Raw genomic sequence first — 27,398 nt, forward strand, 5'->3', positions numbered from 1 at the left:
GAGGATTTCTATCCTTAAAAAGAATCAAAACTTCATAAATATCAAACAAAGACAAACTTATTTGGCCAGTTTGGTGGGCTTCTGAAAGAATCTTTATGGATATCAATGGATCCATGCGCCTTATCCCATATAATATAGAAAATTACTCCTAATAAATTTTGTTTGTTCACATCATAACATGTTTAAAGTAGGTAAGGATAGTGAGTTGCAATTAGCTAAACTGGTAAAATTTCTTCTCATTTCTTAAAAGATTTGGAATTCAAACCTCTTCTACTCCAAAAACCAATTGGTATCTTGGCTTGATAATAAAGAACAATCCTCGTAAAGATGAAGCCATAGAGACAACTACCCTTATTACAATGGTGTTAGAAATATATTAGCCTATTAGCATAAGTCCAAGCCTAATTCTGCTTTGTGTGCAAGTCAAGTCTCTTACTTGTATTAGAAGTCTATTAGTTTAGGGTTTAGTCTACTATATATACCCATGTTATGGTTCATTGTAACACAGGTTTTGTACTACATTCATATATAATAAAGATGTAGCTCTTAAGGGTTTCCTCTGTGGACGTAGGCCATAAAACTGAACCACGTAAGCCTTGCGTTCTTGTGTTCCTATTTTATGCTTCTCTCTTCTGCATATATTCAAGCATATTCAACATGGAATATATCATAACTAATATTTAACATGGTATTAGAGTTGCCTTCCTGTGGCCTTGGTTTTTTGCCCTTACGATGTATTAAGAGCAATCTTTGTCTTCCTCGGTGTTTCTTCGCTGCGTTCATCTTTTTTGGCTTCCCACTGTTGCCGTCAAAACTCTCCGGTATAGTCATGCCACCGTTAGAAATCGCATCAACACTGCAAGACCATTACCTCCCTTAAACCACCATCATAGAGCCAAACTTCATTCAATGGATCTGAAAGTTCAAAAAGGGTATAAAACACCTTTGAACGTTTAGACCCCAAATAACAAAAATACCAATTCAAGCTTTATATCAAACAATTTATGTGCGGAATATGATAACAAGCTTATAACTGAATTGATAGAACAATCTAAGCTAAATATAAACACATCCACAGCAGTAAATATAAGGCAAAGGTAAAGGGAAAGAAGATGCAAACACACGGACAACACACGATGAGTTATCGAAGAGGAAATCGAAGTCCTCGGCGTAAAACCTCTCCGCCGCCCTCCAAGCGGTCAAATAATCCACTAAAGAATGTAGTTGGGATACATGAACAGCAGAAGACCTTCCAAGCCTAATCTACCCAAGTACCTAAGCCCTCCAAGCTTCTTGCTCCAGCGAGGTTACGCCGAACCTATTTCTTTTCTAGCTTCCCGGATTCCGCTACTTGACCATAGCATCAACCAATGTATATTGGTTCCTTTCCAAACTGCTTCCCAAAACACCAAATGGACCTTCTCACAGGCGTGGGTGTGGTGAGACAAGGGTTTGGTAAATGTCCTCTCAAGGGTATGACAATGAAGAGGAAGAGAGTAGAGGAATTTGTAGAGTCTCTTTAGATGAAGATTGGGGATGAATCAATCTTGTATTTCTCTAGGGTTTTCTCTCACAAAATTCTCTCTAGAAGCTCTCTCAATATGATGGGTATAAGGGTGTATATATAGTAGGGTGAGAAAGGAATGCAAAACGTCAATTTTTGCCAAACAGGGCAAGTTGGCGACTTGATCTCGCGGCTTGGCCAAGTCGCGAAATCAAGTCGCGACGTAACGGCCTGGCCAGACTGGAACTTTTGTCCTGTAGCGTGACAGCTGGCGCGACCCTTCAACTTCCCAGTGTACCTCTCACGTGACTGCCTTTCGTGGCTTGCCAGTCGCGAACCACCCGCGAGTCCTAGTCGCGGACTCTGTTTTTCTTGCACACTCTTGAGCTTTTCTTCACATCTTCTCACATACTACCCTTACAATTTTCCCACCTAAATACAGGGTTACTAAGTGCTAAATTACAAGCAAATTGGTCACGGAATAAAGCCAATTAGATGGTTGATTAAATTCAACCTTACAATCTCCCCCTTTGGCTATTCCGTGACAAAACCCTATAACAGACTCTAGACTTAAACGTGAGTTGGAAACAGTTGGAAAACTCACTCACACCTAACTCTAGATTCTGAAAAGCTCTTGAACATATGAATAAGTAACTCCTGAAACACAATAACATAGCAATATCATTGTATGCAGAAAACTTAATATGCATATGGAGCAAAATAAGCATGATCAAGCAAAAATGAACATAGGCATAAAAGCAATAATTCATGGCAAGATCAACACCAGTAGTCACTTAAGCAAAAGTGATTACTATGTTCATTCACACAAGGAATGAACATCCGGACATGCAAAAATGATAAACTCAATTGAAGAGAATCATTTGCAAGTCCAACACTCAACCAATGCATACAAACATATATGCATCTAGGAACAATCCTACAAGGGCACAAGAGTGTTGTACTTAGGGTAATGCAAAGCATTAACAAGTACCAAAACACAAAGCACAAAGGCTGCATATGCAAAGTTTTTGCAAATACATGGCACAAACCATACAAGCCTACAATCATGCAAAAGTGCTAGAAACAACCCTCAAAGCTTACAAAAGCAACAATGGGTACAAAAGACAAACAAACAATGCTAAAAGCTGAATAACATCATACTATATAAGTAAACCCCAAAGATTCACAAGTGTACCAAACTTAAGGCACAGATATTTAAAACAAACAAAATGTATCACACTTAAAGAAAACACATAACATAATTAAACTCCCCCTCAAGAGCTGCCCCAAAAGTTCTCCCCCTTTTTGACCGGAATGGCCAAAGAGTCAGTGATCCTGGCTGGTATGAATGCTATCAAACTTTGCAGAGAGTACATCAAGCTGGTCCTGCATTGCTGTCATCCTCTCTGTCTGTTGATTCTGAACATCACGGATAGTATCAAGTCTCTCCAGAATGATCTGAAGGGTATCAGGAGGAACAGATGATGAGGTAGAGGGTCTGCTCCTTTTGACTCTTACTCTAGGTGTGGAAACTGGTCCTGCTCCTTCTGCTTCAGTCTCCATAGGATCTCCTTCTTCATGGACACCCTCTTCTTCTTCTCCTGGAAGACGACTCTGGATCCGTACTAGAGTAAATTTGTTGATGGCTGATAGAGGAGGCATGGGACTGATATCTTGTGGGATTACCACCCCCTTTTCTTTGAAAATTCTCATGAGAAGGCTTGGAAACACCAGCTTGGGCCTCGAGGTGGTTTTAGTTTCTTCCACTATAGTGTCAAAAATGTGGGAACTGATGTCAATAAAAGTATTTTCCTTAAGATCCATAAGAAAGATGGCTCTGGCATTCGTCAATGTAGTCATTTTCCTTATAGGGTACAGATTGTACATCATAATTGTTGTTAAACACCTCATGTCTTTGGGAAAGTCAGAAGTGTTGAGACATCTCCTTTCTAAAACTCCACCAATCTTTTTCTGGACAGTTTCCAGAGAGACCATTCTATCCTTGTAGTTTGTAAATTCATAATCTTCTAAACCCTCCAGTCCCAAAACCTTATCAATGTCATGAGCATCTAAGGTAAACTCCTTTTTCCTCACCCAACAACTCAACTCTTCCTCCCTTATCACAGCATTGGCATAGAATTCTCTGATAAGAGGTTCACACACTAAAGGTAAGTCACCCAGAAGTTTCTCCCAGCCTCTTCCTTCAAAGCATTGTGGAATGAATGTATCCCTCAAGTCATGCAAATCCACAAATCTCTCCTGGATAATTGTTCCTTTTACAAAGGAATCTCTGTATCTCTCAAAATGTTTGACTGATCTAAACAGGTTGCTATCCATTTTTAATCTCTTATCAGCCTTCTTAGCAGGAGTCTTCTTCTTAGAGGATGTGGAAGCCATCTGTAAACACTCAGAAAAGTTCACAACAAGGGCACAAGACAATATGTGGAAATATACACAAATTAGTGACCATGTAATTTTCAGGAAGAACAGAGTATTGAGCAACAACACAAACCAAGAATAGATGATGACCAACAGATTAACCAAATTCAGTCTGTAAAGATGAAATTTTCATTCAGACAAATGAAAACAGCTATCACTGAAATGTAACCAACAGAACATGAAGTGTGAAAGCTAATCCCTAGAAGCAGGATCATGCACAAGATGTGTAAAAACACACACAGAATAGATTGAACCACATAACCAAGGTCACACACAAGACAGGCACACAATACATTTGAGAAAACATCACATAGCATCCAACACACAGTATACCCAAAGGACATACCCATAGAGAAACAAATGACAAACATGAAAACCATGAATGAGAAGATAAAAAAAATGGAATACCATAACAGAGTAACCCCAAGAAGCTAGGCATTACCAAAAGAGAACAACCCACACCATCAAAACTCCAATTTTAAGCATAACAGATCAGAATACCCTTATAGCAATCCGAACAGAACAACACAGAGATTCAAGAGAATTTTTCATAAATCATGAGAATGGAGTAAAGAACAAGAAAGCCCATACCTTTTCCTAGAAGATTTGCACAGAGATGATGCAGAAATGAGGGATTTTTCAGTGATATTCGAAAGCTATGAGAGAGAGAGTGAAGAAGGCAATGAACAGTCGCTAAAAATCGAGGGAAAATTGAAAAAACGATTTTAAAAACTGTCTTTAAAACGCAAAACACGCGTTTTTCGCGACTTATCCAAGTCGCCAGTAAGTCGCCAGATCAAGCCGCGAAACACTGTGAAGGAAAGATTTTAGAAAAATCTTCTAAGTGTTTTTCGCGACTGGAAGGTTTAGTCGCGAAGGAGTCGCGAGCTGAGCCGCGAAAATCACTGAGTAACCCTCGCGATTGGACCTTCCACCCGCGAACAAGCCGCCAAAATGAGCCGCGAAAAGAGCAAAACACAAATTTTTCAAAAATTTTCTAAGTATTTTTCGCGACTAGAGTAGTAACTCGCCAGTAAGTCGCGAAAATCTCTGACTGAGCTCGCGACTGGGGCTTGCGACTGTGCTGACCCGCGACTTAGTCGCCAAAACAGGGTACCACTGTTTTTGAGAAAATTTCACAATTTTGTAAAAACAAAGTACTTTCCAAAAACAAAACAAAAATACTCAAAAATCTTTTTGTGTTTGTCCACTAAGATTGAGCATGTGAAAACACATTTAAACAAGTACAATCACACAAATGAATATGGCATTCGTTGAACATAGACTTGTGTGATGTGTGTGGATATCAAAAATGAGATAGTTCTTAGTCCAATGTGAAGCTTCAATGATCAATTCAATCAAGGCATACACAACTAGCACTAGATAATGTGACCTATCTCAATTATAGAAACATGCATATATGACCTCCCACAAGTACTTGATACCAATACTTTGAAACTTTTCATTTGACTCCATATTCAACATATTGTTTGCAACATTTGAGCAAAGAGAATCTCATTGTGAGATAGATGCCTGAAATTTTTGATATTTCAATTGATGAGTTAGCCTTTGACTTTTTGAGCATCTCACATTTTATTTTGGTCACTTTCCTCACTTTCCCAGATCAACAAAACCATTCACTAATCATTCATGACAAGGTTGAAGATCTGTTTACAACAATCACATAGATTTTAGAATTTCTTCCACAAAGATATGAGTGCAAGAGAGACAAGCTAAGCACGTTAAATGCACAAAATCATAAGTACAAAGGTACAGGGCAAAACATGCTTGGAGACAAAACTCAACAAAGTGAACAAACTTTTTGGATTTTCAACTTTTTATGTGTTTTTGGATTTTTGACACAAAGACAGTAGAAGAAATATCAAAAACAGAAAGAATAAAAACATTTTAAACACAAACACCACAAATGCTCAAACACAAAGCAACTAACCAATCTAATCCACAAATCATACGAAGAATTGATACATGGACATGTTATAATGCTTATGTATGAGTACCCTTTGTCAACCACACGTCACGTGCGTTTGGAGTGATATCCTTGATGGATCGGGTACGAGAGTTAGGACTTTCAAACCTCCTGTTGAAGCTCTCCAAGCAGGTGGTGAAGGCGCCAATCATTTTCATCACGTCCGCCATTCCGGGATCATGGTTTTGGCTCTTTGATTGCTCACCACCCCAAGACCTCAAGACATTTCTTCTTCCTCGTGACCGAGGTACACTCGCATTGTTGTCTGCTCTTAGCTTTTGACAGTTGGGTCTAGTGTGTCCTTGCAGTCCGCAATAGTGACAAATATAGTTTATTCTAGGACCCTGCTGCTGTCTTGGAAGAGATCTTCCTCTAGCTCTAAATCTGACTTCAGATTGATTTCGGGACTTGTTGAATTCCCGTTGATTTGCCACATTCTATTTCTTCTTGGCCTCAACATTCTTAGGAATGGTTTCTTCTACAGTAGGCTCTTTGGCCTTCACAAATTTCACTTCTTTGATAGCTTTGGCTGATGAGCTACTTCCTCCGGTATACCCCACTCCGGACTTATCTGAAAAATGTTTTTGAGACGATATAACATCTTCCAGCTTTCTAGAGGAGACCCTTTCAATTTTGGCTTGCGCTTGCACCATTTCTTGCTCAAGGAATCTTACTTTGGTGTAAGCTTCCGATAACTCTCCATTTAGTGTCTCAATCTCACATTTAGCCTCTTTATATCTAGACAGTAAACTTTTATAGTCCTCTTCAGCCCTTTTCATCTTCTTTCCTGCCGTCTTTGCAATCCTTGCATACTCACCTGATCTCTCAAGAAGTAAAGTGTAATTCTCTTGAATACTCAAGGTACCTTCATCCTCTTCAGCTTCAGATTCCTCTACAACTCCAATAGATTCCAAATCAGAATGTTCACCAAGCTCTTTCACAAGTGTATCCAAGCCATCTGAGGATTCCACATGAGCGATGGTCATGAATGCGGAGAAATTTCCTTCTCCATCACAGCTCTCGTCAGAATCAGAATTTGATGAGTCTGAATCACTTAAAGTGGTGGCATACACCTTTCCCTTCGACTTCAAGTAGTTTGGACATTCCCTTTTAAAATGCTCATGCCCATTACATTCAAAACATGTAATTCCTTGTGAGGATTGGGAATCTTTACCATCTTTTCTTCAGAAGACTTTCTTCTCTTTTTCGGCACTCTGGAATTTTCTTTTGTCACCAAATTTTCCACTATTCTTGAGCTTTAAGAATTTCTGGAAGTTTTTTACAAGATACGCCACATCATTATCTACTGTATCCTCTTCTGAAGATTCTTGAGACCCTATCCTCTCATCAATTGTCTTAAAAGCAAAGGATTTGCTCTCCTTTGCTGAAGGAAGAGACAACTCATATGTCTGTAGAGAACCGACTAGCTCCTGAACCTTGATTTCATCAAGATCTTTGCTCTCTTCAATGGCTATAACTTTAGCACGAAAACTTTCTGGTAGTGACCGAAGAATCTTCCTTACAACTTTAGATTCTTCCGTCTTTTCCCCCAAATTAAATTTTCCAATGACCACCTCGTTTAGTTTACTATAGAAGGTGTCAAAAGACTCATCCTCATCCATCTTTAGCTGCTCAAAACGAGTGGTCAGCATTTGAAGTTTAGTGTCTTTCACCTTCTTGGTTCCTTCATATGTCATCTCCAGAATCTCCCATGCTTCTTTAGCAACAGTAATATGAGAGATCCTATGAAATTCTTCTGGAGAGATACCACAGAAAATGGCATTCAATACTTTACTGTTTGCATTAGCTGCCGCAAGAGTTGCCTTGTCCCAAGTGGATTTAGCATCCACTGGCTTTGTCCAACCTATGTCAACTGCATCCCACACAGTTTCATCCATAGAACACAAAAACGCCCTCATTCAGACTTTCCAAAAAGCATAGTTATTACCATCAAAATATGGCGGAGCAATGAGAGATTGAGACCTATCCATCTCACCAAGGGGTCAAGGATCACACTCAGGTATTAAAACCACAACAAGTGCACCCGCTCTGATACCAATTGAAAGTTCAAAAATGGTATAAAACACCTTTGAACGTTTAGATCCCAAATAACAAAAATACCAATTCAAGCTTTATATCAAACAATTTATGTGCGGAATATGATAACAAGCTTATAACTGAATTGATAGAACAATCTAAGCTAAATATAAACACATCCACAGCAGTAAATATAAGGCAAAGGTAAAGGGAAAGAAGATGCAAACACACGAACAACACACGATGTGTTATCGAAGAGGAAACCGAAGTCCTCGGCGTAAAACCTCTCCGCCGTCCTCCAAGCGGTCAAATAATCCACTAAAGAATGTAGTTGGGATACATGAACAGCAGAAGACCCTCCAAGCCTAATCTACCCAAGTACCTAAGCCTTCAAAGCTTCTTGCTCGAACGAGGTTACGCTGAACCTATTTCTTCTCTAGCTTCCTGGATTCCGCTACTTGACCATAGCATCAACCAATGTATATTGGTTCCTTTCCAAACTGCTTCCCAAAGCACCAAATGGACCTTCTCACAAACGCGGGTGTGGTGAGACAAGGGTTTGGTAAATGTCCTCTCATGGGTATGACAATGGAGAGGAAGAGAGTAGAGGAATTTGTAGAGTCTCTTTAGATGAAAATTGGGGATGAATCAATCTTGTATTTCTCTAGGGTTTTCTCTCACAAAATTCTCTCTGGAAGCTCTCTCAATATGATGGGTATAAGGGTGTATATAGAGTAGGGTGAGAAGGGAATGCAAAACGTCAGTTTTTGCCAAACAGGGCAAGTTGGCGACTTGATCTCGCGGCTTGGCCAAGTCGCGAAATCAAGTCGCGACGTAACGGCCTGGCTAGACTGGAACTTTTGTCCTGTAGCGTGACAGCTGGCGCGACCCTTCAGCTTCCTAGTGTGCCTCTCACGTGACTGCCTTTCGCGGCTTGCCAGTCGCGAACCACCCGCGAGTCCTAGTCGCGAGACTCTGTTTTTCTTGCACACTCTTGAGCTTTTCTTCACATCTTCTCACACACTACCCTTACAATTTTTCCAGCTAAATACAGGGTTACTAAGTGCTAAATTACAAGCAAATTGATCACAGAATAAAGCCAATTAGATGGTTGATTAAATTCAACCTTACAGAATCTTCTCAACCTAATCAAATCTCAAGATCTCACTAAGTTTCTGTCTTAAGTTTGAGAGGAGGTGTTAGAGATATATTAGTCTATTAGCATAAGCTCAAGCCTAATTCTACTTTGTGTGCAAGTCAAGTCTTCTACTTATATTTGAAGTCTATTAGTTTAGGGTTTAGTCTACTATATATACCCATGTTATGGTTCATTGTAACATAGGTTTTGTACTACATTCATATATAATAAAGATGTAGCCCTTAAGGATTTCCTTCGTGGACGTAGGCCGTAAGGCTGAACCACGTAAGCATTGTGTTCTTGTGTTTCTATTTTATGCTTCTCTCTTCTGCATATATTCAAGCATATTCAACATAGAATATATCATAACTAATATTTAACATGGTATGTTAGAAATACCGAATGATTGTATTGTATTTCACAAATAATAGAATATACATGAGTGCCTTTATAGAGGAGGCATATATGTGCAATACAAGCAAGAGTGTAGTACAAGAATGTGTGCTATACAAGTAATTTAGTTGAGCCTAAAGTTCACAACACTATATATGTTAACAGCCCCCCTCAAACTCAAGATGGATGTGAGACCAACTTAAAGTTGTCAACCAAATCACAAAGGCGTCCCTTAGAATGCGACTTGGTGAAGATATCTGCAAATTGATCTTTAGAGGAGACTGAGATCAGCTTGAGAGCACCATGGACAAGATGATAACGAATAAAATGACAATTGATCTCAATATGTTTAGTCCATTCATGGAAGGTATCATTGTGCGCAATATGAATGGTACTCTGGTTGTCACAATAAAGAGGAGTAGTAGAAGATTTGAACACACCTAAGTCTTTAAGAAGCCATTGTAGCCAAAGGAGCTCAGATGTGGTATTAGCAAGGGCACGATATTTTGCTTTAGTACTGGGGCGGGCCACATGAGTTTGTTTCTTGCTTCGTCAAGAAATCAGAGAAGAACTAAGAAGAAAGTAATAACCAGTGGTGGACCTGCGATCAGTGGGATCTCTTACCCAATCAGTATTAGAAAATGTATGGAGAACAAGAGGAGACTGAGCAGAGTAGAAAAGACCATGGAAGAGGGTGCCATTTAGGTATCGAAGAATGCGCAGAACATCAGCATAGTGAGTCGATCGTGAAGTAGACAAATACTGGTTCACCTAGTGAATAGCATAGAAAATATCTGGACTAGTAACAGTGAGATAAACTAGGCTACCAACCAAGTGTCTGTAAAGAAAAAGGATTAGACAATGGTTTCCCTCTTGAGGGAGTCAGATGTGCATTAAGCTCAATTGGAGTGTCAACAGTCTTGCTATCAGTAAGTTCAGCTCGAAACAAGAGTTCAGAGGTATACTTGGCTTGAGTAATATAAATTCCATTTATAGAATGAGTGATTTCAAGACCCAAGAAGTAGTTGAGATGTCCAAGTTCTTTCATCTCAAACTGCTGACTAAAAAAATCCTTGAGTTCTTGAATGCCACTGAGGTCATCACTAGTTATGATCATATTATCCACATACAAGAGAAGTAAAATAATGCATTTGTTAGTGCAATGAAGAAATAAGGAAGAATCATAATGACTGGTCTTGTAACCCAAACGAGAGATGGTAGAGCTGCATTTGGTAAACCAAGCTCGTGGAGCTTGTTTAAGGCCATAAAGTGCACGTCGAAAGTGACAAACTTTGTTTGATTCAACATAGAAACCAGGAGGAGGTTACATATAAACTTCTTCACTTAAATCCCCATTAAGGAATGTATTTTTGACATCCATCTGAAAAAGGTCTCATTTACTGGCAACAGCAATAGCTAAGAGGGCATGAATAGATGAGATACAAGCAACTAGAGCAAAGGTCTCTTCATAATTAATCTCATACTCCTGTGTAAAACCTTTTGCAACAAGACGAGTTTTGTAACGCTCAATGGACCCATTAGAGTGAGTCTTAATCTTATAGATTCACTTACAACCAACCACAAATTTCCTAGGAGGGAGAGTCACCAAATCCTAAGTATGGTTTTTAGATAATGCATCAAGTTCCTCTTTCATTGCAATCTTCCATAAAGGGTCAGTGGAAGCCTCATGATAGGTGTGAGACTTGTGTAGTGTAGCAAGAGCAGTGTAACAATGATATTCAAGTAAATGTATAGGAATGGATCTTACCCGAGTTGAGGGACGAGGTGGAATGTCTTGTGCAAGATCTTCAAGTGGAGCTAGAGCAGGAGACCCAAGCTCAAGGTTGGGTAGCTCATCTTCTACCTTGTTCATCTTCCACCTGTTCATTAAAAGGTGAACTAGGAAAGGGATTAAGGATATCTGGTGGATAGACAGAAAAGTCTACAAGAGAATCAAGAGCAGCTACAGGAGGATCAGGAATAGCTACAGAAGGAATATGTGCCTCATTTGGAAAAAGATATAAGATAGAGGAGGAAGATAGGGAGGCACGGAAGTGAGAGAGCTTGACAAAGGAGCGATGTTCCCAAAAGACAACATTGCAGGAGATACGAAAACGATGAGAGACAGGATCAAACACTGATACCCCTTTTAAGTTTCGCCATAGCCAAGAAAACAACAAAGTCTTGACCAAGGCTTAAGTTTGTTGTGCTTATGTGGCTAAAGAAGAATGAAACAAGCAGAACTGAAGGAGCGAAGGTGGTGATAGTCTGGAGGTGACCCAAAAAGGCACTCATATGGAGTTTGATTTTGAATAACAGGACTTGGAATGCGATTAATAGCATGAACAATATGAAGAGCAGCTTCGCCCCAAAAAGGAGCAGGAGCTTTGGTAGAGAGAAGGAGAACACGAACAGTGTTAAGAATATGACGAAGTTTTCCTTCGGCTCTACCATTTTGTTGAGAGGTACCTGGAGAAGTTAGTTGATGAACAGTGCCATAGGAATGCAAAACAGCTTGGAAAACATATTGAGTGTATTTAAGAGCATTATCAGATCGAAAATTTTTGATGCATTTGGAAAATTGAGTTTCAACCATTTTTGCAAAATTAGAATATACTTGCAATAATTCACAATGATGTTTCATATTAAAAATCTAGCTATAGCAAAAGTAATCATCAACAAAGACAACAATATATTGAAACCCACCAATACTAGAGATAGAGAAAGGTCCTCAAACATCAAAATGAATAAGGTCAAAGATATCAGTGGATATTGATTCACTAATATTAAAAGGCAAAACTGGTTGTTTTCCTAATTGACATGAAACACAGTGAAAATTTTTTGTAGACACTGAACTTAACAAACCTCTAGAAGCCAATTGTTGTACTCGAGAGAAAAATGCGTGACCAAGTCAAGCATGCCAAAGTGCAAGGGAAGGAATTGAAGAAACTGTAGCAGCTGCAACAACATAAACAGGAGTAATAAGTGGAAGACGAAGGTTGTCCACAGAAAACATATGCCCAACTTTGGGACCGATCCCAAGCTCCTGTCTCATCCTCAGATCCTACACAATACACCAAGAATAATAAAATATAATGCGATAACCTAATTTAGCTAATTGTCCCACAAAAAATAAATTGTAAAAATGGTCAGGAACATTAAAGATCCCAGGAATCAAGAGGTTGGAGGTCGAAATAGAACCTATATTATAACCAGACATTGTGGAATCATTTGCTGTGCGAATATTAAAAGGGTGTGGTGCAGGTTTGAGTTTAGAAAATATGGACGAGTAAGGTGTCATGTGATTGCTACAAGCAGAATTCATAAGCCAAGAGGAACGAGACATACCAAATAAAGCTAAGAGAGAAAAAGAATAAGATGCATTACCAACCATACGAATGACATTGGTGATGATGTTTTTAAGGTCATCTGTGGACATGGTGAAAGTGCATCCTGAAAATTTAGACTGTATAGAGACGAGAGCCATTGGTTGGATGCTCTTAGTGTTAGCAACAGTAGTAGCATAAATTGAAACAACTAATTTGTTGTGATGAGCAAGTCTTAATATTGTGGCTAAAACGTTTGTAAAAATTGTAAAAATGTTTGTTGGATTGTTGGTGACAATTTTTGCAACAAGAAGAAGACCTGTCTTTATTCTTCATTTAGAAGTAAAATATGCAAAAATGGACTGCAAAAATGAAATCTACGCGAAAACTAAGCAAGGAGCACCTAGACTGCAAAAAGTCAACCCTGACAACAGTCAACGGTCAAACCTGGTCAAAGTCAACGGTCAACGAAGGAGGTCAACGGATGATGTCAGCAAGCTAACTGGGTGATGACGTCAGCTAGGGCTGACATGGTAGAGTGACGTTAGCAGCAGTAGGGACGGCGACACGTGTAGTGCGAAAGGCGCGTAGACAACGTGGCAGAATTCTTCAGCAGCACATGAGGGCGCGTGGCCAGTTCGATGAGGTCGATTCTTCTCCAATGATGTAGACCGAAGAAAGATGATTCAGATAATGGTGGCAGTAAGATGATCAGAGCAATACTGAAGGTGCGTGAAATGCGTAGAACAAACTGCCGAATATTTGACCGACGCATGGCAGCGCGTGTAAGGTCAGATGATGATGATTCCAGCGGTGTTATGTAGATCAGTTGAAAATCTTCACGGTGATATGTCTTATGTCCTAATCGGAGGTCTTATGTGGAAGATGCGACGAAGGTAGTGATCTTGGTGGTGGTGATCGAGCTTCTGGCGGTGGAGCAGTCAGTAGAGAGCACGGAAAAGATTTACTGATCGAAGAAGTTGAGGTAGTGGGAAATACCAACAAAGACTAGATTGCAAGACACAAGAAAGTTAGAGCAATGACTCTGATACCATGTTAGAAATATTGAATGATTGTATTGTATTTCACAAATAATAGAATATACATGAGTGCCTTTATATAGGAAGCATATGTGTGCAGTACAAGCAAAAGTATAGTACAAGAATGTGTACTATACAAGTAATCTAGTTGGGCTTAAAGTCCACAACATTATATACGTTAACACAATGGCCAAAAAAAAGAAAAAAAAAACCCACAAAACAGTAGTAATTATAATAATTGATAGAAAAAAGGTTTTTTTTTTTTTTTTTTTTTTTTTTTTTTTTTTTTTTTTTTTTTTTTTTTTTGAATCTTCTCAACCTAATCAAATCTCAAGATCTCACTAAGTTTCTGTCTTAAGTTTGAGAGGAGGTGTTAGAGATATATTAGTCTATTAGCATAAGCTCAAGCCTAATTCTACTTTGTGTGCAAGTCAAGTCTTCTACTTATATTTGAAGTCTATTAGTTTAGGGTTTAGTCTACTATATATACCCATGTTATGGTTCATTGTAACATAGGTTTTGTACTACATTCATATATAATAAAGATGTAGCCTTAAGGATTTCCTTCGTGGACGTAGGCCGTAAGGCTGAACCACGTAAGCATTGTGTTCTTGTGTTTCTATTTTATGCTTCTCTCTTCTGCATATATTCAAGCATATTCAACATAGAATATATCATAACTAATATTTAACATGGTATGTTAGAAATATGAATGATTGTATTGTATTTCACAAATAATAGAATATACATGAGTGCCTTTATAAGGAGGCATATTGTGCATACAAGCAAAGTATAGTACAAGAATGTGTCTATACAAGTAATTTAGTTGGCTCTAAAGTCCACAACATTATATACTGTTAACAGCCCCCCTCAAACTCAAGATGGATGTGAGACCAACTTAAAGTTGTCAACCAAATCACAAAGGCGTCCCTTAGAATGCGACTTGGTGAAGATATCTGCAAATTGATCTTTAGAGGAGACTGAGATCAGCTTGAGAGCACATGGACAAGATGATAACGAATAAAATGACAATTGATCTCAATATGTTTAGTCCATTCATGGAAGGTATCATTGTGCGCAATATGAATGGTACTCTGGTTGTCACAATAAAGAGGAGTAGTAGAAGATTTGAACACACCTAAGTCTTTAAGAAGCCATTGTAGCCAAAGGAGCTCAGATGTGGTATTAGCAAGGGCACGATATTTTGCTTTAGTACTGGGGCGGGCCACATGAGTTTGTTTCTTGCTTCGTCAAGAAATCAGAGAAGAACTAAGAAGAAAGTAATAACCAGTGGTGGACCTGCGATCAGTGGGATCTCTTACCCAATCAGTATTAGAAAATGTATGGAGAACAAGAGGAGACTGAGCAGAGTAGAAAAGACCATGGAAGAGGGTGCCATTTAGGTATCGAAGAATGCGCAGAACATCAGCATAGTGAGTCGATCGTGAAGTAGACAAATACTGGTTCACCTAGTGAATAGCATAGAAAATATCTGGACTAGTAACAGTGAGATAAACTAGGCTACCAACCAAGTGTCTGTAAAGAAAAAGGATTAGACAATGGTTTCCCTCTTGAGGGAGTCAGATGTGCATTAAGCTCAATTGGAGTGTCAACAGTCTTGCTATCAGTAAGTTCAGCTCGAAACAAGAGTTCAGAGGTATACTTGGCTTGAGTAATATAAATTCCATTTATAGAATGAGTGATTTCAAGACCCAAGAAGTAGTTGAGATGTCCAAGTTCTTTCATCTCAAACTGCTGACTAAAAAATCCTTGAGTTCTTGAATGCCACTGAGGTCATCACTAGTTATGATCATATTATCCACATACAAGAGAAGTAAAATAATGCATTTGTTAGTGCAATGAAGAAATAAGGAAGAATCATAATGACTGGTCTTGTAACCCAAACGAGAGATGGTAGAGCTGCATTTGGTAAACCAAGCTCGTGGAGCTTGTTTAAGGCCATAAAGTGCACGTCGAAAGTGACAAACTTTGTTTGATTCAACATAGAAACCAGGAGGAGGTTACATATAAACTTCTTCACTTAAATCCCATTAAGGAATGTATTTTTGACATCCATCTGAAAAAGGTCTCATTTACTGGCAACAGCAATAGCTAAGAGGGCATGAATAGATGAGATACAAGCAACTAGAGCAAAGGTCTCTTCATAATTAATCTCATACTCCTGTGTAAAACCTTTTGCAACAAGACGAGTTTTGTAACGCTCAATGGACCCATTAGAGTGAGTCTTAATCTTATAGATTCACTTACAACCAACCACAAATTTCCTAGGAGGGAGAGTCACCAAATCCTAAGTATGGTTTTTAGATAATGCATCAAGTTCCTCTTTCATTGCAATCTTCCATAAAGGTCAGTGGAAGCCTCATGATAGGTGTGAGACTTGTGTAGTGTAGCAAGAGCAGTGTAACAATGATATTCAAGTAAATGTATAGGAATGGATCTTACCCGAGTTGAGGGACGAGGTGGAATGTCTTGTGCAAGATCTTCAAGTGGAGCTAGAGCAGGAGACCCAAGCTCAAGGTTGGGTAGCTCATCTTCTACCTTGTTCATCTTCCACCTGTTCATTAAAAGGTGAACTAGGAAAGGGATTAAGGATATCTGGTGGATAGACAGAAAAGTCTACAAGAGAATCAAGAGCAGCTACAGGAGGATCAGGAATAGCTACAGAAGGAATATGTGCCTCATTTGGAAAAAGATATAAGATAGAGGAGGAAGATAGGGAGGCACGGAAGTGAGAGAGCTTGACAAAGGAGCGATGTTCCCAAAAGACAACATTGCAGGAGATACGAAAACGATGAGAGACAGGATCAAACACTGATACCCCTTTTAAGTTTCGCCATAGCCAAGAAAAGACCCTCCAAGCCTAATCTACCCAAGTACCTAAGCCCTCCAAGCTTCTTGCTCCAACGAGGTTATGCCGAACCTATTTCTTCTTTAGCTTCCTGGATTCCGCTACTTGACCATAGCATCAACCAATGTATATTGGTTCCTTTCCAAACTGCTTCCCAAAGCACCAAATGGACCTTCTCACAGACGTGGGTGTGGTGAGACAAGGGTTTGGTAAATGACCTCTCAAGGGTATGACAATGGAGAGGAAGAGAGTAGAGGAATTTGTAGAGTCTCTTTAGATGAAGATTGGGGATGAATCAATCTTGTATTTCTCTAGGGTTTTCTCTCACAAAATTCTCTCTGGAAGCTGTCTCAATATGATGGGTATAAGGGTGTATATATAGTAGGGTGAGAAGGGAATGCAAAACGTCAGTTTTTGCCAAACAGGGCAAGTTGGCGACTTGAACTCGCGGCTTGGCCAAGTCGCGAAATCAAGTTGCGACGTAACGGCCTGGCCATACTAGAACTTTTGTCCTGTAGCGTGACAGCTGGCGCGACCCTTCAGCTTCCCAGTGTACCTCTCACGTGCCTGCCTTTTGCGGCTTGCCAGTCGCGAGCCACCCGTGAGTCCTAGCTGCGAGACTCTGTTTTTCTTGCACACTCTTGAGCTTTTTTTCACATCTTCTCACACACTACCCTTACAATTTTTCCACCTAAATACAGGGTTGCTAAGTGCTAAATTACAAGCAAATTGGTCACGGAATAAACCCAATTAAACGATTGATTAAATTCAACCTTACAAAGTTTGCAAAGAATATCCCAAACTCTAATCTCAATGCACAAACCCACCATGAAATAAATTCTTAAAAAAATCAAACCTTCTTCTCAATATCCCTTAAACTTTCAAATACATAATCTCAAAGAACATTGTGATTCAATTCATCTCCTTTCTACTATATAAACCTATCCCATTTGCAAAACCTGAAATTGTCTTCAACAGTTAAATACCAAAACTTTAAGATCAAGTTCAAGTTCAATACCAATCCCACCACCAATAGTCTACTAAATCAATAAAAATATCTAACATATGACCTCATATTCACAGATCCACCTCTAAATCAAACCCAAATCCACTATTCAAAAGAAACCAATACCAAACTCTAATCTCAATGCACAACCCCACCACAAAATGAATCATAAAAAATTCAAACCCAAAGTTCAATTGCCCCTAAAAGTTTAAATATACAATCTCAAAGTCTATTGTGGTTCCATCTTGGTTCAAATTAGAACCTATAAATTCCAAATGGAAACCAAAAAGAATCAGAATTTAAAATTCCTTATGAATTTTTAATTTATATCTAGAAGAGAAACTATATCGTAAAATCAAGTTTCTAAGTGGTAGCCACATGAACCCAAATAGTAATTCACAAAATTAAATCCAAAAATCTAACAAAAGTTGCATTAACAATACCCAACAACAGTATTAGCAAAAACCTAACAAAAGTAGCACTAACAATACCCAACAACAGTATTAGCAAAAGTTGGGAAAGAATATTTCTCTTTTTATTTAATAGAAAGAATTATTCCTAATAGGTAGAAAACAAATGCAGAAGTAAATTTTTTTAAAAAAATTACAGAAATTGTTAACAAACCTGTATTTGATGCAGTTAAGCATGCAGCCCTTTATCCAGAAAACAGAGTAGGACCTGCCAAAAAGTTTTTTATTTATTTTTATTTTTTATGTCACTCTATACCATAAATGCAAATATAACTAAATTTTATCTTTTAAAAATCCATGAAAACAGAAGTTTGTCACTTTTAGAATATGAAAAATGTTTTGTTTGAACCAAGTTCTTTTGCAACTTCTCAAAAAAAAAAAAATGTTCTTTCTCAACTGCCATAGATGCAAGAAGAGCAAACACACAATAAGGCAATGCAACTCAACCCCCAAATACCATGCATGTACAGATTAAAGATATGTACACCTTATTTCAACCCCATTACAACTTTATTCTCCTTGATTATATCATGTTCCAAATTCAAATGCAGCAATGAAATCATAAACTAAAGCAATAATACAGCACAGGACCAAACTCAATTGGTAGTGGAGGTTAATGAGAATTTACTGTGTTGCATAAGTAGAGAAGATTATATTTCAATAACAAAATTTTATTCAGAAATTGAGTCCTAAATTTGGAAAAGGAAAACCCAAGATTCAGAGAGAAGAGAAAAAAGTTAATCTAAATCAAATTATTCACTGGGGAATTTTAACAAACACACAGGACAAACACAAAGATGTCAATAACAATGAACCAAGAAAAGAAGAGGTTTCGGTGGACTAAGGGGCCATAAGCATAGACTTGTAGCAGGCACCGTTCAAGTCACTGCTACAAGCATGGTGTAATTTGGAAATTGTCTAAATTAAAACATGCAATGGTAAAACAACATAATAAAAACATGATAGAAGTTGCACTATTTTTTTTTTTTTAAACAATGCAATACAACAGCGGTAAGGGGAGGAAAAAGAAAATTTAGCCACCAAAACCACGTAGACAAAAAATATTAAAAAAGAGAATCCCAGGCACTACAACTGAAAGGGGAAGCATCTTTTGTGAGGTAAAAGGCGAGGAAGACGTTTGTAGAAATTGTTTTGGAGTTGTCGACGGGAAATAATCTTTAGAGAGAGAGAGAGAGAGAGAGAGAGAGAGAGAGAGAGAGAGAGAAGTATAGAAGTGAAAAGTGACTGAGAAAGGTTTTTCTAATCTTTTGTAACTGCCGACTCGCTTAGTGCCTACTCAAGACAAAATAGTGTGTCTCTAATTTATATAGGCAAATTGAACACAAACGTTTTTTAAAATTTCACTGAAACGGTTTATTTAATTAGTCAATCAAACAGATACCATTTTTTTTTTTAAACTTAATCATGTCATTAAATTATCAAGCCATGTGGCACAATGAGAAGAGGTCAACAAAAAGTCAAACGTTTCGGCAATTAGTTATTACTAATGTTTAACCCACGCATAGACATGGCAAAACGGGCGGGTCGGGTCGGGTTCGGGTCGGGTCAATCGGGTTGCGGGTCAAACGGGTCACGGGTCAAAAACGGGTCATTTTAAGCGGGTCAAAATCGGGTTCGGGTCAATCGGGTTGCGGGTCGGGTCGGGTCGGGTCGGGTTGACCCGTATTTTTTCATGTGATTTTTTTTAAAAAAAATTTTATAAAGAAAACAATATGTATTTGACATTTGAAAAGTTATGCAACAAATTACTTAATGTAAAATGCATTATTTTGAATTCACCACTTATATCAAGAATGAATTCAGTTAAATTTATTAATACTTATTCAATAATTTTAAAATTATACAAATCCTAACATTACTATCTAAAACAAAAATAACACAAAGATAAGTAAAACAAATACACAAGTTTTATTTCTACACAATATCAACATTCCAAAATATAAAACAAAATTATAAATGACTTATTGGATAACTCATTTGATAAAGAATAAACAATATAAGAAATTTACAATCTTGAAAATTAATTTTATAATCTATTATCAGTTGTGGTTGACACTCTATTTCAATTTGAGAATATACTTTAAAATTTGATTGCTTAACTTATTTAAACATGGTCTCTTTTATGAATATCATATTATTGTTAAGCAACACACACTCTAGGAAATATCATAATTTATTTTGAAAAGCCGTTTATTTTGGACATAAATTATTAAAAAATAGGTCTAATATTCATAATTTATGCTAATTTGATACTTTAGCTTGATTATTTTTACTTGTGAATATTTCTCGCATTTCTACAATTTAAATCTATGTTATTAACTCTACTGTAACCAGATTATCTTGGCATGTACTTTGCTATTTGACATCTAAAAATATTTACTCATTACAGAATGTTCAACCATTTATCTTTTAATTAATTTGCATGTAGTTATGTAAATGTATCAATTGTTTCCTTAAAGTTCACAATAAACAATTAAATCATATTGTCTTAGTTTTACTATTTTTTTACCCAAAAAAAAAAGTTTAAAAAAAAGTGTTTGGGTTCGGGTCGGGTCGCGGGTCGGGTCGGGTTGACCCGCAAAAAACACGGGTCGGGTCACGGGTCAACCCGTTTTTTCTTCGGGTCAAAAAAATCGGGTTCGGGTTGGGTATTTTTCGGGTCGGGTCGGGTCGGGTCAGAAAATTCTGACCCGTTTTGCCATGTCTACCCACGCAATGCGCGAGATCATTTTATGAGTTAGAAAAGAATCAACTTAATATGTTATACTCAATGTGATGGTAAAATATGGAAGGGGGTGGATAGTTAGTTGTTTAGATAATGATGCTAATGTGCAGGTGTTCTTCTAAAAGACAGACATAACCTGGCATCAACACATAATCTAGAAAAAAATGTTAATTGAAATCTCATAAGTTATAACTAATTGGTTCAAGGTTTTTTTAAAGGTTGTGGGTTCGAGAGAATATAGTTGTTGAAGTATGAAATAAATAGGAGAGAAACTTGGCTAATAAAATCAATTTATAAAAGATTTTCCTCTTGTATTAAAAGTTGTCCTAACAACATTTATTTGAAACTTAATCTCTTCCCTTGGTATCTCTACCACATAGGACTAAAAATTCTTAAGTTAGATAGCATTCATTATTCCTAGAACTGGTCTAATATTTTCCAACAGCTTCACTTTCAGTCATCACAATCCAAAATTTGGTGGTATTTACAGAGGAGCTTGACAAATTACATTGAATTAAAACAGACATGTCTTTTCACAATTAGTTTGAGCCAAACAAACTAACCTTTAATGCAATATAATCACAATCATGTTGAAATAGTCTTTGAAGGCAAGAGTTATGAAATAAAACTTGAACATAATTAAATCAATGGCTAAACTCCTATTCACCACCAACACCACTGCAATTTTTTTTTTGCATAGTTGAATCCAAATGTTCAAAGGTTCTACACATTCATTTTGTCACATTTTTAACCCATGGTACTAACAAAAACAGAAAATACTAGACATAGAATTTCATAGATTTAAAAGATCACAAAAATAATACATATAGAATTTCAAAGACTTGATAGAGTGTGTTATCCTTTGGATTAATACATATAGGTTGAAACAAAGACACATTTTTAACCCCAACCACCATTTCTTGTGATTTGTGACAACTGTATAACTACCACCTGCCATTTGTCAATATTTATCTATAAGCTGATTTGGCTGAAAATACAAAACCATAATATTAGTTAGAATACCACAAAGATGTAATATTAGCCCAACAAAGATGTAATGGTTTATAGGATATTAGCACTATGATTTAAGTCATTGGTGTTTCAGATACAATCTGATAGTAAAAACATAAAATAAACTTAGAACAAACAATTTATCAATAGAAATCTACCATGAAAGCCACTAAATATGTTTTTCTTTTTAGCGAGTAACTAAAATATAATATAGGTTCAGCTAATGACAAAATTCCTTGTAATCTTTAAAATATCATATGTTGGAGTAATATCAAGACACATAAAACACTTCCAGGACTAATAAATGTGATTCAAACTCAAGATGATTTTTGCAATTTCTATGACACCTATAACAACAATTATTTTGTCTACCCTTTAATTTTTCATTTTCTTTTTCTTACTTTGACTTTCCTTTATTTGTTTATTTTTATTTTTTTTTCATCTTTTGACTTTGGCAATTTTTGACTTTATTAATAATCAAAGACATAAAATTTGTGACCTAGGAATAAAATCATATAACCAATTGCTGCACAAAAATGAAATTGGCAACATCATCTTCATCTAACACATATATTAGGTAACTTTAATACAATGCTTTATTATGTTAATAATGAAAATCTATACAATGCTAACAAAAGAATTATAAAAAAGATAAACAAAGATGGAGATAATTTAGTAGAAAACAAACTCGAAAGAGAAAGGACTTAAAGCAATATCACAATCAGAGTAAACCTTTTCCTTTCATTTTGCTATGAGTTTTCAAGAAAAACTCATAGAAATATGTAGGTTAACATTGGGATTAAGGCCAAAATCTAAATCTAACATTGGTCCCATAGGCCATGAATTCAATCATGCAGGCCATACTTTGTAATTATTGAATCAGCACATATAGCTGATTAGTACATTCTTTCAGATCAACCCTCACGTGCCCCAATTATACAAATATAAATAAGCATATATCTTAGGCAGCAAACTTAACTAGACCTCGAGGCAGCTTGTACAAAACTTGAACATAAGTCCATTATTAGGACCTAACAGTTGCATCCACTGTAGAAATGCCTATGTTGGATAAGTTTGATTGGATCAATTTCAAGCTTAGTCTTTCTTCCAATTAAACAATAACAATCTATTATTAATCCAATACGTAAGCATTTCATGCACATACTAATTTGATTTCAAAAAGAGTTGTAGAGAATTACTACAATAAGTAAACCATTTAGCAAAATATTCCACATAATATAATCTTTTCAAGGTAGGCATTTTATCAAACACACATCATGCATTATTGTTGCAACCATTGCTGCATATAATCTTATCAAAGAACTACCTACAAATAAATTCAACTCAAAACCCAGCAACTAAATCCTTTGGTAGACTAAGTTCTCCAAATTGCAACTGCCAGTGCTTCAAATGAAATTGTTGAGGCTGAAAGTATATAGAACACATACAGTACATTAAAACACACACATACACGAAGGAGAAAAATCTCATAGATCATTTAATCTAAAAATAAGATGTCAAAAGCTCAAACACGTAAAAGTAGCAAAAGAAACATCACAAATTTATGCATAAGGCCATGCCTATATGACTTTTAAATAATCCAAATGCAGCAACACATATACATCTCATAAAGAAAAAATAACATATTTAGGGGAAAAAAGATCATATTTAATACACAAATTTAAAAATAAAGAGGAAAACTTACTACTAACGGTCCTGGCAAGTCAGTGGTGGGAAGGTACACGTGGGCAGGAAGCTGGCTTGATTGAGGGGCTGACCTACATATTTCTATTTCCCTCTCTCTTTATTTATCTCATTTTGTTCTATGTTTAAAGTTTATTAACGGTTATGGGCTCTCTTTTTAAGTTTTTTATTTTTTTTAATAAAGTGTGGATCGGTGGGTTTTAATTAGGAGTGTAGATATTGAAAAATTCAGGTGCTAAGGAAAAGAAATTGTGGTAAATTACAGACAACAGAAACTGTATTTGGAGAAGGAAAAATATTTGAACAGGATAATTAACAATGTTATGCTTAAACTTAGGTATATGGTGTTGCAAAGCAGTAAATGATTTGATTAATGGTTTTATATTGACTATTTATATATAACTTTTAAGCAACAGGAACTTTTTTTAAAAAAATTTTACAAAAATTGTTAACAAACCTTGAGTTGATGCAGTTAAGTATGCAGCTCTTTATCCAAAAAATGAAAGTAGAACCTGCAAAATAAGTATTTTTTTTTATAGTTTTTTTAATTAAAATAATTTGTAAAAACAGGATAACGAAGATCAATAATAGTGCAGTAAACGACCACCTAAATCAAGTTAATACCTTCTCACAAAAACAGTAGCAAGAGAATTAACTCCTACATCCTTTGCAATCTTTAATAGTCAGAAATTGATTCACATGCTCGGGTGCATTATAGAGGTACAGAACTACAGAGATTGCAATCTTTAGGAGGCAGCAAACAAATGTGCAAGATCTAGAAGACAGCATCTAAAACAGGTCATTCTAAGCTTTAGTAGTTGGAAACATATTCATATGCTCAGGTGTAGGATAAAGAAGGCAGAAAGTGACATGGGGGATTCGTTCTTTCTTATAGAAATGGGGATTTGTAAAAGTTTTCTTTCATGGTGACTCCTTGAAGGCTTTTAAGGCATCAGCAAGACTTCTAAAGCCAATTTGAGCACAAAAACTGTAAGACTTTTGAAGTAAAATGTAATCTAATGTAAATATTATCGTAGACTTAGAGATTCATAAATAAAAGGGACAAAGGAGTAAAGGAGGAAAGAAAGGCCAAACTAAATACCGAGTCTAGAGGTTGAATATTAAGGAATCAGAGAGAGAGAGAGAGAGAGAGATAAATCTATTCTATATATATATATATATTTTTTTTTTTTTTACTAAATTAAAAAAGAGATCTTCGGTGTGGGCTCATCAACCCCATATTCTATATATATTCTAATAGCTAGGATTTTTATTTATTTATTTATTTTTACAAGATAGAAATTCTACTCTAGCCTAATTTAAGTGTATATTTGTGTGAAACTCCCACACCTTATAAGCACTTATACTTGTGGAGTGACCATCGCGCCAAGGATGCGCGGTGGTTTGTCTCTTCTTATATAATCATTGAATGCACAAGGTTATAGTTATGTTTGGAAGAGATAATTAATAGGTATAATCTTACCTCCAATATATATATATATATATTTATTTATTTATTTATTTATTGAAATATCATACATTTATATTAAAACAGAAAGAAGAATTTCCTCATCAACAACAAAACCCAAATTTCAATTCCTCCACTCCACAATGTGCCAAATGCATTATATTTGTACGTTATAATTATAAATACCGGTTTGTATTTCACTATTTTGATTTTTTTTTCTTGAGAAAGAATGGTTTCATACTTTGATGTCATGGATACATAAAATTTTAAAATTAAACAAGAGAAGCATGAAGTGGCAGCATAAAATGACACATTGTACATTTAAGCAAGTGCTAATAAACTCTCATGGTATGGCTGTCAGATTATATACAACTTCTGTCCATGGATTTCTGTGTTTTATAAATCATAAATATGTTAATTCATAGAAGTGTATATCTATTCTCTTTAATGATAAAGATAGTATTATTTACCCGGAGCATCTTTCCGACATTGCTAGCACCATAGATTCTGTGAACGCAAGAAAATCTTTGAGGATCATTTGGAGGAAAATAAGGAGAGAAAATGCAATCCGAAGGGCATCTTCTTCTCAAATACTTGCAAGCTGCACAACGACCAAAGATCATGGTTAAATCCAATAATAAAATCTAACAAAAGATTTTCTCAATGTTTTCCTATGAAGAAGAAAATCTAATGGAGATTTTGGTGATTTGGATGTTCAAATATAGAGAAAAAAAATGAGTATTTGTACTAAAAGATTTGTTCTAGCTTTGGATAGATTTTCTAACGGCTAGAATTTTTTTAAAGTGTGGAGATTTAAAAGGAAAGCTTCTGAAAATGGCAAGAGGAGAGCAAGAATTGTGAATTTTGGTTCTCTCTGGTGATTCTACCGTACGCCCTTTTTTTTTTTTTTTTTGGTATGGTACTCACTAGTAGGCAACCTATTATATCAGGTTATCAAAACATCACATTTGATTATATAATACTAACGTCATACGTCATTGTACTTTTGTCATATTCGGCGGTTCCCTTGTTTCTTCTCACATTTGATGATATCATCCTTATATTTTGCAGTACCAACATCATATGTGATTGTATTTTTGTCACATTTGGTGGTTCCCTTATTTTTTCTCACATTAAATGGTACCATCCACACATTGCGCAGTACCAATATCACATGTGACTGTACTTTTGTCACATTCACTAGTTTTCTTATTTTTTTCTCATATTTAATGGTTTCATTGTCACATTAGACAGTACCAACATCACATTTGATCATACTTTCTCACATTCGGTGGTACTTTAGTTATTTTCTCACATTTAACAGTTCTATTGTCACATTGGGCAGTGTCAACATGTGAATGTACTTTTATCACATTCAATGGCTTCCTTATTTTTTCTCACATTTGATGGTTCCATTGTCACATTAAGCAGTACTAGCATCACATTGATCATACTTTTCTCACATTTGTGGTACTTTAGTTATTTGCTCACATTTGACAGTTCTATTGTCACATTGGTAGTATCAACATGTGAATGTACTTTATCATATTCAATGGCTTCCTTATTTTTTCTCACATTTGATGGCTTCATTGTCACATTAGATAGTACCAACATTACATTTAATCATACTTTTCTCGCATTCGGTGGTACTTTAGTTATTTCCTCACATTTGACAGTTTTATTGTCACATTGGGCAGTATCAACATGTGAATGTACTTTTATCACATTCGCTGGTTCCCTTATTTTTTCTCACATTTGATGGTTTTATTGTCACATTAAACAATACCAACATCACATTTGATCATACTTTTCTCACATTTGGTGGTACTTTAGTTATTTGCTCACATTTGACAGTTCTATTGTCACATTGGGTAGTATCAACATGTGAATGTACTTTTATCACATTCGATAGCTCCTTATTTTTTTTCTCACATTTGATAGTTCCATTGTCACATTAAGCAGTACTAACATCATATTTGACAGTACTTTTGCCATATTCGGTTGTACTCGTATTTTTTCCCACATTTGATAGTACCATTCTCAAATTATGCAGTACCAACATCATATATGATTGTACTTTTGTCACAAACGGTGGTTCCCTTACTTTTTTTCTTACATTTGATGGTTCCATTGTCACATTGGGCAGTACTAACATATTATTTGACCGTACTTTTCTCACATTCAGTGGTACTTTAATTTTACTCACATTTGATAGTTTCATTGTCACATTGGGATTTGATAGTATCAACATCACATGTAA

General features: G+C 36.4%; 1 protein-coding gene and 1 long non-coding RNA gene across 2 annotated transcripts; both read right to left on the bottom strand.

Moving 5' to 3' along the window:
* Nucleotides 1-6,367: 6,367 nt before the first annotated feature.
* Nucleotides 6,368-10,615, bottom strand: LOC136069720 (uncharacterized). The gene is made up of 3 exons (XM_065778520.1): nt 10,330-10,615; nt 7,221-7,803; nt 6,368-7,037 (listed from the first exon to the last, which is right to left on the bottom strand). The coding sequence occupies exons 1-3, from the start codon at nt 10,613-10,615 to the stop codon at nt 6,368-6,370; spliced, it is 1,539 nt and encodes a 512-aa protein (XP_065634592.1).
* Nucleotides 10,616-21,459: 10,844 nt separating this feature from the next.
* On the bottom strand, nt 21,460-24,818 carry LOC136069731 (uncharacterized). Its single transcript, XR_010630955.1, has 2 exons — nt 24,128-24,818; nt 21,460-21,943 (listed from the first exon to the last, which is right to left on the bottom strand). It is a non-coding gene; the product is annotated as an uncharacterized LOC136069731 (long non-coding RNA).
* Between the last annotated feature and the right edge of the window lie 2,580 nt (nt 24,819-27,398).

Source organism: Quercus suber, unplaced genomic scaffold (assembly GCF_002906115.3).
Source record: "Quercus suber isolate HL8 unplaced genomic scaffold, Cork oak 2.0 scaffold_185, whole genome shotgun sequence".
Classification (NCBI taxonomy): Eukaryota; Viridiplantae; Streptophyta; class Magnoliopsida; order Fagales; family Fagaceae; genus Quercus; species Quercus suber.

Bases quoted from the DNA above. Each gene is read 5' to 3' on its own strand.
- LOC136069720 (XM_065778520.1), bottom strand. From the start codon at position 10,615: ATGATCATAACTAGTGATGACCTCAGTGGCATTCAAGAACTCAAGGAT. The intron at 7,804-10,329 runs GTTGGTAGCCTA...TGTGGGATGCAG, and splicing joins TTTTTCTTTACAGACACTTG to TTGACATAGGTTGGACAAAG. The intron at 7,038-7,220 runs GTATCTTGTAAA...GCATTTTAAAAG, and splicing joins ACAGTAGATAATGATGTGGC to GGAATGTCCAAACTACTTGA.